This window comes from Arvicola amphibius, chromosome 3, assembly GCF_903992535.2.
Source record: "Arvicola amphibius chromosome 3, mArvAmp1.2, whole genome shotgun sequence".
In the NCBI taxonomy this organism is placed as follows: Eukaryota; Metazoa; Chordata; class Mammalia; order Rodentia; family Cricetidae; genus Arvicola; species Arvicola amphibius.
In genome coordinates, this window is record NC_052049.1 from 104,318,435 (window position 1) to 104,336,883 (window position 18,449).

At 39.5% G+C, this 18,449-nt stretch overlaps 1 protein-coding gene across 2 annotated transcripts in view; it reads right to left on the reverse strand.

Annotated features, from left to right (window-relative positions):
- Positions 1-469: 469 nt before the first annotated feature.
- Positions 470-18,449, reverse strand: part of Stt3a (STT3 oligosaccharyltransferase complex catalytic subunit A) — a 29,270-nt gene continuing 11,290 nt past the window's right edge. For both annotated transcript variants that reach the window (XM_038322461.2, XM_038322462.2), the window contains exons 7-18: positions 16,444-16,550; positions 15,625-15,789; positions 14,131-14,311; positions 12,393-12,548; positions 10,918-11,009; positions 8,838-8,993; positions 8,478-8,666; positions 7,776-7,892; positions 7,560-7,662; positions 3,667-3,855; positions 2,467-2,582; positions 470-747 (exon numbers count right to left, since the gene is read on the reverse strand). In XM_038322461.2, coding sequence (XP_038178389.1) covers positions 709-747; positions 2,467-2,582; positions 3,667-3,855; positions 7,560-7,662; positions 7,776-7,892; positions 8,478-8,666; positions 8,838-8,993; positions 10,918-11,009; positions 12,393-12,548; positions 14,131-14,311; positions 15,625-15,789; positions 16,444-16,550 — 1,610 coding nt within the window. In that variant the 3' untranslated portion in view covers positions 470-708. The remainder of the gene's footprint in view (positions 748-2,466; positions 2,583-3,666; positions 3,856-7,559; positions 7,663-7,775; positions 7,893-8,477; positions 8,667-8,837; positions 8,994-10,917; positions 11,010-12,392; positions 12,549-14,130; positions 14,312-15,624; positions 15,790-16,443; positions 16,551-18,449) is intronic.

Here is an 18,449-nt window from a genome sequence, read left to right on the forward strand (position 1 = left end):
ACTGAGTCTTAAAAACTACTGGATTAGTCACATTTGGTTCACATTTTTTGCTTAGAACAAGAAAAACCCTCACTAGAACCCTGGTGAGATTGGAAATACTTAGCAACTCTCTATCCTTACAAAGCCAAAGATCTTCTAAAGAAACAGACATTGAGAACACAATCTTAACAGCAAGAATGCTGTCTTCCCTGCTCAGAAACAGCACTCCTCTGGTCCCAGAAGCATTTATTCAGTTGATAAAAATTTATTAAGCACCCGTTATATGCAAAGCATTGTATCTGGGTGCTACAAAACAAAAAGTGTGACAAAGTTTTTATATTTGTAGAACCAGAGCTAGTCCTTAGGAGAGAGAAAGAAAATGTTCCTATTTGGTTTGTCTGGGGACCTAGAGCATGGATATGATCTTCCATCCACTCACTTCTGTGATCCTCAAATCAGCCGATTTAAGTCAAAACAAATAAGGCACATTAAAAAAAAATTACCCCCCTTTAATTGACCAAAGTAAAGCCATGACATTTCATTTGGTAACCTGCTCAGAATTACAAAAATCATTTGATTTGGCCCAGCCCATACTGTCCAGGGCAAAACTTCCAGACAATTCTAATCCCATCTGGTTCTGTTCTTAGAAACTGCTTATAAAAAAAAAAATCTTCGGCGTCCTCAATACGACGCGCTCAGTGCGAAGCGTACCAGGGCACAATGTGGCATTTATGTCCTTGACAAACCTCGATTATCCAGGTCCTTTACCTGCAACATAATAACGTGAGTTTAGTATGTGCCCAAAGTTCAACATTAGAGACCTACTAGTGATCCAGACCAGAAAGGACTACACTAGACTCTGTTGCCTTTGGACAATGTGAATCAATAAGCATGGGTCAGAGCCTACCTACTGTCAACTTAGCCTTTAAGAAGCGAACAGACGGCTGGGCGGTGGTGGCGCACACCTTTAATCCCAGCACTCGGGAGGCAGAGGCAGGCGGATCTCTGAGTTCGAGGCCAGCCTGGTCTACAAGAGCTAGCTCCAGGACAGGCTCTAGAAACTACAGGGAAACCCTGTCTCGAAAAAAAAAAAAAAAAGAAGAAGCAAACAGACAAACTTTGGCATTGATTCCTCAATCATTCTTTTTGTTCGCACTGTTACTTGAGTTTTTCCCACTATTACACAGTTTTGCTGTGTAGCCTAGGCTGGTCTCAAACTCAATCCCCCTGCATGTTTCCTTAGTGCTGGGATATAGGCATTGCTGTGGAACAATGGTTTTACCCTATAATGAAAGATTTGTTTCTTTTTTTTTTTTAATAAAACATTGATTAGCCAGTAGCCAGGCAGGAAGTAGAGGCGGGGCAACAAGAATTCTGGGAAGAGTGAAGTTTCAGTTTGTAGTCATCACCTAGACAGAGAGGAAGCCAGACACAGAGCAAGCAAGATGTGACTGCCTTGTTGAAAAATGTACCAAGCCACATGGCTAACACAGACAAGAATTATGGGCTAATGTAAGTTATAAGAGTTAACAAGAAGCCTAAGATACTAGGCCAATCAGTTTATAGTTAATGTAGACCTCTGTATGATTTCTTTGGGATTTAACGACTGCGGAAACGGGGCAGGATAGAAACCTCAGTCAACAAGGCATATATGCTATATCTGCCTCAATCTTTTCTCATGTAAAAGATATAACACATTCCTACGTGGCATCATGTGATGTTGTCAAAAATTCAGCAAAAAAAAAAAAATAAAGTGTAGTTCAAAACACAAATACATGCATTCTCCCCAACCCCCAAGCTATTTCACACCCTACCTAGAACAATATTGCTGAATCAAGTACAGAGTGGCGACATCTATAATACTACCATTCCAGAGACCGAGGAAATGGGGTCTGTTTAAAACCAACCTGGAATAAATAGTAAAATCAACGCCAGTCTGGTTGGCATCCTGAAATCCTTGTCCCAAAAACCATAAAGAAAGAAGAAAGGAAAAAGTACTGGTCTGGGAAAATGATTCAGTGGGCAAAAACACTTGCCATCAATGCTGGTAACTAGATTTTGATCTCCAGGATCCCTAAGATAAAAGAACTAACCCCTGCAAGCTGTCCTTATATGTAGCATACATATAAACTGTAGTAAAAAATGTTTTTTAAAGAAAAAGAAATGTGGGCATAACACCTGACAGCTGGGATATCTCCTAAGAATAATCAAAAATATAATTAGCAACATTTTGGCCTGGCCAGATGGCTTAGCAGGTAAAACTGCGTGAGACTGATGACCTGAATTCTATCTTGGGAATTATAAAAAGGCAGAGAGAGAATCCACAAAGTTCTGTCTATACAATAAAACATATGCAACATTTAAAAATACTAACACTTCAAGTAAATGACAAGCTACTTTGAAACCAGGTGCCATTAAAAATATTCCTATTTGAAAACTGTACACTAGAATGAGGACAGTTTTCCGAGACGGGCAGCATCTACTCACCTTGTATATCCTGACCAGCCAATGTTCTGTGGTATATGCTTCCTCCAGGACATCAAGCTCAAAGTCTTTATTACCAATCTCAGCATTTCGAACACGGTCAAAGCCTGGCGGACGCTCTAAAAGCAACAAGAGAGAAAACTTCTTTCTGTTCTGCAAATTAATTTCCTGGGGAGATGGAAGCGGCACACCAACTACTGCACTGGTTGCTATTCCTCAGCCTACACTTTGACTAGAGTCTTCAAAAAGAAGCATTACATAGAAATGGCAAATCAAGATTGGGTGGTGGTAGCACGAGCCTTTAATTCTATCATCCAGGAGGCAGATACAGGCATATCTCTGTGTGTTCGAAGCCACGAAGCCAGCCTGGTCTACAAGAGTTAATTCCAGGACAGACTGCAAAGCTACAGAGAAACCCTGTCTCAAAAAACGAAAGGAGGGAGGGAGGGAGGGAGGGAGGGAGGGAGGGAGGGAGGGAAGGGAAGGGAAGGGAAGGGAAGGGAAGGGAAGGGAAGGGAAGGGAAGGGAAGGGAAGGGAAGGGAAGGGAAGGGAAGGGAAGGGAAGGGAAGGGAAGGGAAGAAAAGAAAAGAAAAGAAAAGAAGTGGCAAATCAAGTGCTACCCTAGTTGAGTCCTGCCCAATGAGATGCTTGGTAGAGTCCATGGAGTTTATCTCTTAAAATCTAAAAGGTGACTTTCAAGCCTCTCTACTTCTGGGACCTAACCGTTCTGTGGGTCAGGAGTCCAAGACTTGTTTATACTGCAAAAGTCTTTCCAGATGCAGAAACAAAACTGAAATGGAGAGAACTAACAGGACCAAATCCCTCTCAATGTATTCATGTAAAATATGGAGTCCTGAAACTCCCTCTGTAGACCAGGCTGGCCTTGAATTCATAGAGATTCACCTGTCTCTGCCACCTACCCACTGGGATTAAAGGTGTGCGCCACCACCGCCCAAGCAAAAGATAATGTTTCAAAGAACAGAATTCAGAGGCAGACTGAGTTTGAATACTATCATGTGATATTATCTAGTTCAATTACCTGTTGGTTATTTCAATTTCCTCATATATAAAATGGCATTAAGATTAGTTTCTATTTCCTGGGCTCCTGTGACTAAATGAGTTAAAAAAGACTAAGAGCAGACCCCAGAAAACACAGTATGTGTTAGCTATCACTATTGTTGGTAGTATTATGAATCACGCACTGGCTTCTGTGTAGACTTGTCCAAAGCGGTAGTAACACATTTTGTACATAAGGCAGTTGAGCAGCACTGGAGAACCCTCACGATCCACACGGAATTCCCCTGTTGGAGTATAGTAGTCATTCTCCTTGATATGTCTTCCTGTATCTGTGCTTCCTCCAATCCGGACCATCCAAAGAAACTTGTTGATATCTAGAGGAAAAAAGAAAGAACCGCTGAATCAGAAAAGCTGCAGGATCTAAGAAACTCAATAAAAATATCACTATTTCTTTTTTTTTTTTTCAGTTTAAAGACTTATTTATTTATTATGTATACAGTGTTCTGCCTGCATGTACATCTGTAGGTCAGAAGAGGGCACCAGATCTCATTACAGATGGTTGTGGTTGCTAGGAATTGAACTCGGGACCTCTGGAAGACCAGTCAGTGCTCTTAACCTCTGAGCCCAAAAATATCACTATTTCTAAGGAACTTTCCATCACAATTTTCTAAAAAGGAATGCTATTATTTAACTCTGCAAAAACAAAAAATAGTGTATGTGCAAAAATATTTCCTAAAAATACAAAACTTTTATTAGAAATTAATTGCTTGTTAAAGGCTGAAATTAAATGCTACTGGTCCAGGCTTCAGCCTCATCTGGAAGTATTCCTAGAAATCAAGGACTAAGCTATTGCAAGTAGTGGCTGCACGTACTTCAGCAAGCACCTGCAGTACTGTTAACATCACTTTAGATGTGCTGTTTAGCATAATACACAGTGGAAACCAGGCACAGTGTGCCTGTCTGTACTCCCAGCACTGAGAGGCTGAGGGAAAGTTTCATGCATTTAAGGCCAGCCCTGGGCTACACAACATCAACTTTTCATATAAAAAAAATCTGTTTAATGATCAAATATTTTATTTTAAACCTTCATAAGCACTCAACAAAAAGTAAAACCAATAGCCGGGCAGTATTGACACATGCCTTTAATCCCAGCACTGGGGAGGCAGAGGCAGGTGGATCTCTGTGAGTTCAAGGCCAACCAAATCTACAAGAGCTAGTTCCAGGACAGCCAAGACTGTAACACAGAGAAACCCTGTCCCAAAAGCTAAAAAAATAAAATAAAATAAAGTAAAACTAGAAGCCAGGTACAGTAGTAACCCTAGCACTTGGGACACAGGCAGGTGGATCTCTGTTACTTTAAGGCTAGCCTAGCCTAGTCTACATAGCAAGTTCCAGGCCAGACATCTCTACATAGTGAGATCCTGTCTGAAAAAAGTAAAAAAGCAACACAAAATGTCTATCCAAAGATCTGCTAATTGCTTTAGAAAACAGCATCCTGCCTAGACCTGTAATCTCAGCATCGAAGAGTGCTGAAGAGTTCAAGGCCAATCTAGGCAGTATCTTGAAAGATCAAGTCCCGAGCTTTTTCTGGTTTTGATTTGTTCTATGCTAAGAAAGAACTCATGATGTAGCACACACTGGCCTGAAGTTCACAAGCCTACTGCTTCAACATGTGTAATGCTAGGGTTACAGCCATGGTCATACTCCATCGTTCATTACCCCACTTATTTTTCAATAGAACCAAGAAAAGATAAGAAGACTAATGAGGAGCTGGGAAATGACAACTGAAAGGAAACCAGCCGCCACTGAGATCGTCCTGTGGTGCATGTAAGTGTGGGGTGGACTTTAAAATCCAGAAAGTTTTCACAAACAGGTCCAGCTGAGATACTGAATAAATGACAAGATTAATAGCAACAATAATAACTCTCAAACTTTCACAACTCCTAGTAATACGGTTTTGAGAGACTGTCTTTCATTACTGTCTCATGCGTGTTTTCATAGAGCTAGATACTGAATATTCTGCATTTTTAATGTCCAAGTATTTTATTGTCTTTAAAACAAGACTAGCTTCTACAATTAAGACTATTGCCAAATCATCATTCTTTAAACAATTCAAAAATAAGATATCACCTCCAAAGAAAGTTCATTTTTTCCCCCTGTTTTTCTAAATAAGTCTTTCTTTACATACAATTAGCTAGAAAACAGCACACTGACTTTACAAAATCTGATTTTTTCACTTTTTTTTTTTTTTGGTTTTTCAAGACAGGGTTTCTCTGTATAACAGCCCTGACTGTCCTGGTACTAGCTGTTGTAGACTAGGCTGGCCCTGAACTCACAGAAATCCGCCTGCCTCTGCCTGTCAGGTGCTGGGATTAAAGACATGTGCCACCACCACCACTCAGCCTGACCACATAATTACAGTCCTACATAATAAACAAGTTAAAAAAGTAGTTTTCCCATCCTCGTTATAAAACATCTGTATCACCGTTACAAACGTGTCCAAATAAAAAAGACAAACTCAGATGCAGACAAAACTGTAGAGCAACTGAGAATCGTAAACACAGACACAGGAATTATAAATTAGTGTAACCATTATAGAGATCTCTTTGTGTTATTTAAACTGAATAATATGCATACCCTGCAAACTAGCAATTCCACTCGTTGGTAAATGTGTTCATCAAAATATATACAATAGGGAAATGGGGAGGTGCCTCAATCAGTAAAGTGCCTGTCATGCAAAATAAAGCCTAAATTTGGATCTTAAACAATCCACTAAAAAAAAAAAAGAAAAAAGAAAAAGAAAAGAAAAAGGCCCAGAGGCACACGCCTTTATTCTCAGGACCCGGGAGGCAGAGACAAGCAGGTCTCTCTGAGTTCAAGGTCAGCCTGGTCTACTGAGTAAGTTCCAAGCCAGCCAAGGCTAAACAGAGAGACCCTGGTTTGAAAACAAACAAAAAATATTCAATGTAGTAACACATGCCTGTACCCTAGTGAAGGGGAAGCCTAGCCAAAAACCTTGTTCTGTAAGGCGTGTCCCCCTTTGTCTAAAGGCGTGTCCCCCTTAGGCTAATATTGACTTATAAAATCTTGCGGGCCTGTGGCCCGCCTGCTCTTTGTTTTCCTGCGCTCCTCGCTGGAACCTTGGATTTGTAAGTTCCCTTTCCTTTCCTTTATTAAAACTGAATTATATATATTAAAGCTTGTCTGGTGAATCATAACTGCCGATCAACCACGCACCTTCACCCTAGAACAGAAGGAGTATACAAGAACACCAAGTTAAAACTACCCACAACAGGCCAAGCGGTGGTGGCGCACACCTTTAATCCCAGAGGCAGAAGGATCTCTATGAGTTTGAGGCCAACCAGGTCTATAGAGCAAGTTCCAGAACTGGCTCCATAGTTACTGAGAAACTGTCTTGAAATCCCCTCCCTAATTAAAAAAAACAAAACAAAACAGACTGTCCAGAACAGAATGAACGGTACATACATCATATAGATATTTCTGCAATTTCAACAACTGGCTGAATTACATGGTTGATATAAACCTATATATGTAACTAACAGACTATCTTTTTTATTGGGTTAGCTTTTATTATTCTGTATTATAGGAGCTTGGAGAGATGGCTCAGCAGTTAAGAGAACTGGCTCATGGGCAAGTCTGTGGTGCTTTTTCTTGATAGATGATTAGTGGAGGAGAGACCAGCTCACTGAGGGTGGAACTGATTGGTTCTGGGTCCTACAAAAAAGCAGACGAGCAAGCCAAAAGAAGCAAGTCTGTAAGCAACACTCCTCCATGGCTTCTGTATCAGCTCCTACCTTTATATTCCTGACTAGATAGAGTTCCTTTCCCTGTAAGATAAAATGTTCTCCTCCCCAGGTTGCTTTGAATAAAAGTGTTTCATCACAGCCAACAGAAACCCTAACTAAGACAATAAGCAATATTTCTTTTCATGGTATATTACTAATAATAATGGCTGACATGAGACTCTCAAAAACAAATATAAATAAATAAAATTAAAATAATAACTGATTCACTACATTTTCAAGCCCACAAATAGAAACAATATCAAGTACAGTACCATCAGAGGAATACCCAGTAAGGCCTCCAAAAATGACAAGCACATAGCTGACATCAAGCTCCCTCATGATTTCATACGCTTTTTCTTCTGTGGATGCCATTGCCTAGAAAAATAATGCACAATGCTCAAAGAAAATCTCAAGTCACTTCCTCTCCTAGCAACACATTTCCCATAGACCTCATATATCAGGACACCCTAAGGACCCATTTACCTTACCTGCCCTACTCGGGAAATATGAGTATTATTCCATGTGTTATTATCCACTAAAATTGTCCGATTTGCCATTGCGGTAATTTGGTAACCATAATCCCACCATGACATGACCTTTGCATCCTAAAACAAGAAAGACATAACTTACAATGTTAAATGTCATTATTATTAGATGGTAACTCTTTACCTTGATTCTGATTCTAGTTTCTGCTTTTTTTTATAGCAAACATAATTAATATTTTCTTCTTTTGAAACTCATTTAACCTACCTTATATTAAAACCACTACCATATCAAATCAAATGTCTAAATAGAATCTAGAATTTAAGATACTCTAGAACAATGATTCTCAAACTTTCTAATGCTTCAACTCTTTAATACAGTTTCTCATGTTGTGGTGACCCCCAACCCACGAACTATTTTGCTGCTACTTTACAACTGTAATTTTGCTACTGTTAGAAATTGTAATAAAAATATTTTTGGAGACAGATGTCTGCCAAAGGGGCCACAACCCATAGGTGGAGAAACACTACTTTAGACGACAGTCTTCAATGAAAGTTGGCCTTTAAAGCTTATTAAAAACTGAGTTTCTAAATTTCTAATTTCTCTAAGGTTTCTATCCATCTAATCCATCTAAAAGGGGTCATATTTATCACAATATCAAGTGTCTTCACCACTATCTGACTATCCAACTCCTCTCAAATTTTTACCTCTGGAGTATTGTGACGAAGCCAATAATATGCTTCTCGGAAGTCATCAAAAATGATCCTACTGCCATCCCCACCACGAGCAGACAGTACAATGGAGGGAGAAGAGTAGGCTTCACTGGTTACCCAAGTTGAGTGGAAAGTGTAGGTGATCAGAAAAAAGGCCATGACCAGTATCATTCCACTTGCCACCTACGGAAGAAAGAGCTGTACAGTAAACCAAACACAGACAGCTTCTTACGACCAAATATGTCAGGCTGCACAAGTTCACTGTGACCACCCAAGACATTGCTCTCATACCCCTCTCAAACACACACACACACATGCACATTTTCCCAAGCCAATATGTTACTTAAATTTCACCTCATTCTTAATAGGATAAGTAGAATCCTGTTGCTTCTTGCTCTTCTTGTCTGGGCGACTTATATCCAAATTCTTCATATATGTGGATAGCACCTGGGAGACACCAATGCCAGAAAGAATGCACATAACAGGTGCCAACACCAGCATTAGACGCACCTAAAAGGAAGGAGAATCATAATCAGTATAACTAGTCTTTCACAAATAACAAGGCTTCAATCTATTGGAAGACTATGACATCAGTTTAGCAATTTTCAACAAATATTCTACTTCAGCAAGTGAAATAAAAAATATGTAGTATAATTTTAGCATAACAGAAGTATTTCTTAAACTTTGTTGCAGTTGGGCCAGTTGCTGTGCAAATCTATAATTCCAGCTATTAAAATGCTAAGAAAGGAGAATCAAAAGTTCAAGGCCAGGACTAGAGAGGTGGCTCAATGGCTTCCAAGCACATATGGCTCTTCTAGAGGACCTAAGTTAACCCATGTTGGGCAGTTCACAACTGCCTAGAACTCTAGATCTGTCACCCTCTTCTGGACCCTGTACCTGCACATATTCATGTACATATATACACACATACATGGAGATATGGCTCAGCAGTTTAAGAGCATGATCCTTAAGACTGGAGTTCAGTTCCCAATACCCATGTTAGGTAACTCAAGTAGATCTGATGTCCTCTTCTGGACTCTACAAGTACCTGCTAGCACATAGCACACATACAAACACATACACATAAGTAAACATAATAAATGATAATCTTTGGAGCTGAAGAGATGACTCAATGGTTTAAGATCATCTACTGCTCTTGCAGAGGAACTGAGTTTAGTTCCCAGCACACACATGGGGTGGCTCACAATAGCCTGGCTCTGGCCTCCATGGCACCTTCACTAATATGCACATACCAACACACAAACACACACATACATACCTAATTAAAACATAGGGGAAACAAAAGACCTTGTCTCAAGAAACAAGAATATAAATAACAAACTCCAATGCAAATCTAAATGTGTCTAGGTTCTGAATGATAATATAAAATTTTTACTGGGGTTTTGCTGTTGTTGATTTGGTTTTGTTGTTGTTTTGTTTTGTTTTTATTGGTTTTTGGAGACAGGCTTCTCTGTGAAACAGTCCTAGCCATCCTGGCTGAAACTTTCCTTGTAAACCACATTGGCCTTGAACTCAAGAGATCCACCTGCCTCTGATTCTTGAATACTAGGATTAAAGGCATGCACCACACCTCTCAAGAAATTTTTACTTTTTTATATACTTATTTTTGTCCATATTGTTTTTCTAGATAGAGACTAGCCATGTTGACTATTCTTGAACTAATAGTTCTACTTCCCAAGTGTATACCACCATAACCAAGTAAAATACATTTTTAATTGCTGTTTCTGATTTTACAAAGTATAAAAAGGGCTGGAGAGATGGTCCGTCGGTTAGGAGCACGAGTCAATTTCCTACACCAACACAGTACATAGTCAACTCCCAGACGATCCAACTCCCTCTTCTGAACTCCAAGGGTGCCAAGTACGCATGTAGTATACAGATACACACTCAAACATGCACACACATAAAAATAAATAAAATAATGTTTCAAAATAGTGTAAGAAATATATTAGTACCTTACATAAAATCCTTCTCTGTCTTAACAATAAAGCATAGACAGTACTCTCAAGGTTTTAAGATAAAAAAAAATCTACTCCAGGAGCTAGAGAGTGGTAGCGGCTAAGCTTCTGGTTCTTCTAGGGAACCTGAACTTAGTTTCCAGCATCCACATCAGGAGGCACACAACTGCCTGTAACTCCAGTTCCATGCAAATATTTTTCTTTGATCTGCTCCAAGTTCAATGAAGTATAAAAGTACCTAACACAGGGTTATGAACTCAAGAAAATTAGACCCCCACAAACAGAATGTGTCTGTTTATTACAAATAAGTATTAACAACAGCGGATGTTTTGAATAATCACCAATATTTTTTTAATTCAGCTAGGCAAAAAAAAAAAAAAAAAAAAAAACAAACAAACAAGAAAGCACCGCAGAGTCAGGGATAAAGTTTGGCTAGAACTGAGGGAATTCCTCACCATTACAGCTGAAAAGTACATGCTGGTCACACCATACATGATGATGAAAATCCGGGCATCAGACAGGTTACTAAAGCAGTAATAGAGGCCAACTACAAAAGAGGGAAAGAAAAGTAAGTAGCTGAGCCTGTACAGAAAATACAGGGGAAAATACCTTCATTATATGACTGGATGGCTTCATACATTTACCTCAGTAATTCTAAGAATCTCCTAAATAAAATTATACAAAGATGTTTACCATAACCAAACAACCACAAATAATCTAGCAGAAAAGATGGTTAATTACACCATATTTTAAGTATAAGATACATTAAGATACTGCTATAAGAAGTTATAGGTCCCTTTCCTCTTCCACATCTTTATACACGTCTACAGATGACAAAAATATTTCTGTAAATCCTAAATTGGCAGAAATTATGTTTGTTTTTCCCCAGGCTTCAGTCATGCCAGGCAAGTGTCCCATCCCTGACAAAGCCCTAGCTCCACACCTAACCATGATTCTTTATAATTAGGAGTAAAACATTGAATGGTATTATTCACACGCAACAAATAAGTAGATCAATGTACTTGTTAAGACGGGTTGCTTGGGCTAGGTATGGTATCAAGCTGTAATAATGTACTTGCAAGGAAGGTAAAAGCAAGCAGATCTCTAAGTTTAAAGCCAGCCTGGTCAACATATCAAGTTACAGGTTAGCCAAAAATACACAATAGACCCTATCTTAAAATTAATTAATATTGAAAATAGGTTTTTCATTACAGTTTTTTAAGAATGTAGCTCAGAGGGCTAGAGAGATGGCTCAGTGGGTAAGAGCACTGATTGCTCTTCCAGAGGTCCTGAGTTCAATTCCCAGCAACCATATGGTGGCTCACAACCACCTATAATGAGATCTGGTGCCCTCTTCTGGCCTAGAGGCAGGATACTGTATAAATAAATAAATAAATCTTTATTAAAAAAAAAGAATGTAGCCCAGAACAAACTCAAGCTCACAATCCTCTTGCCTCAGGCTTCCAAGTACTAAATTATAGACATTCATCACTGCATCTGATTTAAAATGTTAAAGGTAGTAACATAGGTAGTAAGAACTAGTGCAAATGTACCCGTTTTGCGTATTTTTTAAACTTATCTCTATTGTTTATACAACATAAAAATTGTCTTAACTATAAAAACTCAACATAGAGCTTCAATATACCCAAGAAGAAAACTGGGTAAAAGAGAAAGAGAAAGAAATATGCTATGAACCCACATGGGGCAGCTCACAACTGCCTGTAACTCTACCTCCAGAATACTGGACACCCTCTTCTGGTCTCTGTAGGCACCTGCACTCATACATACATACATACATACATACATAAAAATATGTTTAAATACCTAACAAAAAGTAAGTAAATATTTAAAAAGGAAGGAAGAGGATAGTTAACATATTTGGAATCAAAGGATGATTCTTGTGAAGGTTACTTCAAAATGCAGGACAGACCTGGAAACATGAAGACAAGGAGCTGCAGATCAAAATAATAGGAGGACCAGGTTGTGGGCTGGTGCTCAGACACAGATGCAATGATGGGGATGTTGTTTTTAGCATAAGAAGGATCCAGCAGTGAGTAGAAACGCCCTGTCCAGGGAGAAATTTTTCCTGCAAGAAAAGGCAATAAATATTTCACATATAGTCCTAAAACATTAAGCTAAAATGCTAAGTAATCACAACATCCCAGTTTATTTTATTATTAGTGTGCTTTTGTAGTGTCTGAGTATGCACAGAAGTGTTAAAGTAACACGGCGACTTCTGAGAGCTGGTTCTTGCCTTCCACCTTGTCTGAGGCAGGATCTCCTTTATTGTTTCTGCCACACTTCATATTCCAGACTAGCCAGGCGTGGTGGCGCACACCTTTAATCCCAGCACTCGGGAGGCAGAAGTAGGCAGATCTCTGTGAGTTTGAGGCCAGCTTGGTCTACAGAGTAAGTGCTATGTCAGGCTCCAAAGCTACACAGAGAAACCCTATTTTGAAAAAAGGAAACAAATAAACCAAACATATTCCAGACTAACTTACCACCAAGCTTCTGATTGATTGTACTGTCTTAATTAGCCATTTCACCCCATAAGTCCAAGACTGTGCAAAAAGCACTTTTACCCACAATGTTCCATTTTTGTAAAATTCTGAGATAAAAAAAGGACTGTTTTTGATTTACCAACAACATCAGTATTATTTACAGTTTTACTCCTTTTAAACTTGAGAGAGTATATTTTTCAACAACATAATTTGGCATATAAAAATTCATGGGGGAAGCGGGTTCCAGAGAAGCCTACTGAAAAGGAGAATTTTAAGCTTAATCTAGTCAAATTAAGAAATCAAGGTCAACTCTAGAATCTAAGTGAACTAAGTCCTCCATCCTGCTATGAATTAGAAAAATCAAATTAGCTTCTGAGAAGTGTAAATTAAAAAAAAAAAAAGGAGAATATCACCTAAATAGCCATTATTTAGTTTCCAAAGATTGAGTGCCGTGACTTAAAGTATGACAAAGAAAAGAATTTCTACAAGCCAACCAATAGGAAAGAAAAAGAAAACTGAAAAAGTACTGGCAAGGCTAGATAATCCTTTTAGCTCTACAAAGACACTCTGTCATGCTGAATCCAAATACTGACAAACAGAATGAATGTTTTAAAGAGTAGGACTTTGGGGCTGAAGAAATGGCTCAGCAGTTTAAAGTCCTTGCTGTTCTTGCAGAGGACATGGGTTCGGTTCCCAGCACCCATGTAGTGGCTCACAGCTGTCCACAACTCCAGTTCCAGGGGATTTGATGCCTTCTTCTGGTCTCCTCAGGAACCAGGCACACATCTGGTGCAAACATACATGCAGACAAAACACCCATACACATAAAATTAAACTAATCTTGGGGCTGGAGAGATGGCTCAGAGGTTAAGAGCACTGACTGCTCTTCCGGAGGTCCTGAGTTCAATTCCCAGCAACCACATGGTGACTCACAACCATCTGTAATGAGATCTGGTGCCTTCTTCTGGCCTGCAGGCATCGGGGCTGAACACTGTGTACATAATAAATAAATAAATCTTTAAAAAAAATTAAACTAATCTTTAAGTGCTTGGCTTTAGCGCTTGAAATAAAGACAGAATCTTCTGTGGTGACCGAAGAGTCCATCTTTTGGGTATTTATTCTACATCTGTATCCATGTGTCTAACTATAAAAGACGTGCTCCCCTACCTGTCAGCATGAGGAGTGCTCCCACAGTGAGGAGGACAAAGCCAACCAGGGAGATGACACTTCGGAAAAGAACTTCAAATTGCTGTGGATTCAGTTTGCTGCGCAGGTAATCTACGAAGGCATGGATTTGACAGAGACCAAACACTCCAAAGGCTGCCATGTGTTCTGATGAAAGGACAGGCTAGGGGGAAGTGGGTGATCACATATGGCAATATTAAAAGAAAAAAACAAATAGAAAGAGTTCACCCAACATTGGTACTTTTCTGATCTACTTCAGCCAAGGAGTCAAATGAGGTCTCAAGTTCCAAAATGAACAAGGACCAATATAGAAATGGGTTTAATTTACCGAATATATTTTCTAAAGAATGTCTGGAATCTAACAAAGCACACTATACACCGTCACAATCACATCCTTGCCATCTGCTCCAGTTACTTCCTTAGTGTGGACTGAGTTTTCTCCTAATTCCCTTTCACTAAAACTCATCATCATTTAAAACTCAATGTCACTTTCATCTCCAAACCTGAGAAATCAAGGCTCCTATGTCTCAAGCACCAGTACGACTCCTTGAGTATATGACTCTTCCCACAGACAGTGGTTCTCTAACTCTAGTGGGCATTATAACCAAGGGGAATGTTAAAGTGGATTCTGAGCCCCACCCAGAGTGTCCGACTCAACAGGTCTCTGTTACTGTCTCACTTGGCTTGGTTTGGCTTGATCTGGGTTCTCTGTTCTGATCTGATCTGTCTGTTGAGACAGAGTTTCATGTACACTAGTCTGGACTTCAACTTGACTGAAGTCAAGGACGACCTTGAATTCTTAATCCCTCCTCCACAGAATCTGCATTTCTAACAAGTGTCCAGATACTATTAATGTCAACGCTCCAGAAACGACTTTCCAGAACTACTGAACTATAGGCCACAGACAGCTGTGTTTATTTTTCTCCAACTTCCTCAGAGACTAGCACAGCACATTCTCTACATCTTGCAGTGAATAGCAAATTTCAAATATTAAGTGACTACAAATATTTGCTTATCTCTAAATATGAAAACTTTACAAAAGAAACCAAGCACACGATTTCCTGCTAACTGTACACAATAACGTGATTAAAGTTTGTGCTTTGCTTCCTCAAGGACTCACCTAGGCCCCATTAAGATGTTCGGAGTCCACTGCTATTAAATGGGGTCATTTCCACTAAAAGGCTGGAATTTTAAACTTTTTTGAAATTTTAACTTTGATCATTCAAGTCAACCCTGTTAACTGGCCCTCCTCCTCACACAAGCCTAAGCACAGAACCATTAAATTCAAATAGCATACAGCAAAAACTGATGTGTTATTAGAGGCAGATTCATAACCAACAATTCTGTTGTTTCAGTTAATAAGCAGCGGAAAATAAAAACTGAAATTCATATTCTTCTTAAGAGAATCCAACCTAGTCAATCTAGTTGGAACTACTTAGAAACATTTGGCAGAAACTCTATAAAGTCTCAGCTTACCTGGAAGCCCACAAAGGATATCTGCATAGAAAGAATGGTGCCCAGGCAGTAAACAGTACAGTAGGCTACATAGATCCGGTGAGAAAAACGGCCTGTTAACATTAGCACCAGGACATGAAGAGGGATCAAGTTGATCAGGAACACATAACCTCCCCATGAAGAGACCTGTGAGAAGACAGAAGGATTAGTCCCTTGGAGCAGACTCAGAGCATGCTGACACTGACACAGTAAGATATACCAAGTCACAGTGTTAATCTAGATGCCATACAGTGTCAGACACAATCTAAGTAGAAGCACAAAAACAAAGTCAAGGAACAGATGTAAAATTACATAGAAAAAAATGTATCTTAAAAAAGGAAAATTTTAAGGGGAATATAATAAAAACATGGGACAGCCAACATGTACCCATAGGAAATACAGTAATACAGAATTTGAAAGACTTTATTAGTAGACTGAAAAACAGGGAGTCTAGGGATATAACTCGGTAGAATGCTTGCCTAGCATACAAGAAGCCCTCAGTTCAATCCTAAACATTGTATAATCCAGGCACTGTGGTACACATCTGTAATCCCAGTTCTCAGGAAGTAGAGACATGGGATCAGTAGGTCATCCTTGGCTACACAGAGTTTGAGGTCAACCTGGGATACATAAGACCCTATCTCAGAAAGAACTTGGGGGCTGGGGAGGGTGGAAAAAAATTTTTTTTATTAAAAATATGTAGAGAAGTACTACCTCGGCAGTTAATCAGATACTTAGTATGAGCTCAATCCCTACACCAAAAAAAGAAAAGAGACACAGAGAATATATGTATATAGTTACCATGTAGAAATAAGCAAGGGCACACTTGGCAGCCCAGTAGATGGAACCAGTCTTCACTGCCTTGATCCACATGTAGTAAGTAAGCAGCATGCAAAAGATAGCAATTCCTGAAGAAAACAAGACATTCAGAAACCGCACTAATACAGGTTAAGAACACTTCTAGGAGCTAGACGTTTAATCCCACCATTCAGGCGGCAGAGACTGGTGGATGAGTTTAAAGCTAGCCTGATGTACAGAGCAAAATCCAGGACATCCAGAGCTACACAAAGTAACCCTGTCTCAAAAACAAAATAAGGGGCTGGAGAGATGGCTTAGAGGTTAAGAGCATTGTCTGCTCTTCCAAAGGTCCTGAGTTCAATTCTCAGCAACCACACGGTGGCTCACAACCATCTGTAATGGGGTCTGGTGCCCTCTTCTGGCCTGCAGGCATACACACAGACAGAATATTGTATACATAATAAATAAATATTTTAAAAAAAATAAAACACAAACAACCAAAAAAAAAAATCACCCTTTTCTAGGGACTAGAAGAGGGCTCAGTGGCTGAGAACAAACACTGCTGCTGCTAAAGAACCAATTCCTAGCACCCACATTTGATGACTGACCACCACCTCTAACACTAGATCTAACTCTTCAGGCACCTGCACTTACAAACATACAATCAAAGGTAATAAATCTTTAATAAAAGAACACAGTTCTGAAACATACTATCTAGACTCAAATTTCTTTTTTTTTTTTTATTTATTTATTATGTGTACAATATTCTGTCTGTGTGTATGCCTGCAGGCCAGAAGAGGGCACCAGACCTCATTACAGATGGTTGTGAGCCACCATATGGTTACTGGGAATTGAACTCAGGACCTTTGGAAGAGCAGGCAATGCTCTTAACCACTGAGCCATCTCTCCAGCTCCCTAGACTCAAATTTCTAAACTACTATTCACTACAAGTATAATTTTAGGCAAATTATTTTACTTCTCTTTGCCTTTGCTTCCTGTAAGGAGTCTGAGTAAAATTTTCTTCCCCCAGTGCTGAGGGTTAGACAAAGGGCCTCAAGCACGCTAGGTAAATTCTCATCTCCTGAGCTGCATCTCCAGCCCATGGAATCTACAGTAAATATCTACTTATTAAAAATATTGCAAGGGGGCTGGAGAGATGGCTCAGCGGTTAAGAGCATTGACTGCTCTCCCAAAGGTCCTGAGTTCAATTCCCAGCAACCACATGGTGGCTCACAACCATCTGTAATGGGGTCTGGTGCCCTCTTCTGGCCTGCAGACATACACACAGACAGAATATTGTATACATAATAAATAAATAAATATTTAAAAAAATTTAAAAAAATAAAAATATTGCAAGGGCAAATGCAGTGGAGAAAAAGCACCTGGAATAGTTACTAGAATACAGGAAGCAACTGGTAAACATTGGCCACAACACTATTTTATTTGGCTGGGCAGTAGTGGCACACACCTTTAATCCCAGGACTGGGGAGGGCAGACACAGGTGGATCTCTGTGAGTTTGAGGCCAGCTTGGTCTACAGGGCAAGTTCCAGGACAGCCAGGGCTACACAGAGAAACCTTGTCTCAAAAATCCAAAAAAACCAACCAAACAAACAAACAAAAAAACCCACTACTTTATTTGTAGGCATTAAATTTCCAGCTAGTCTTAAGAATATGCAAGGCCATATGCATGCTAATAAAGGCAGACCTTTTACCCAGAATGGTGCTGTCCTTAACAACTGACTCATAGATGACCTGGAGCTATACCCCCAAGACAGAACGCTTGTCTACCATGCCCAATGCCCTCAGTTCAATGCACAGCTCTACCACCACCCTGACTACCCAACCCCTGAGGAAAAAAACTGCCTCATGAATTCCCAAATATGGGTCCAGATCAATTTCAACTACTTCCAAAAAGCTTTCTTTTGATCCCTAAAACCAAATTAATTTCTGTTTACAAGACATACCCAAAGCACAATGCTCAAGAGCATTAACTTTTTGTTATTGTTTG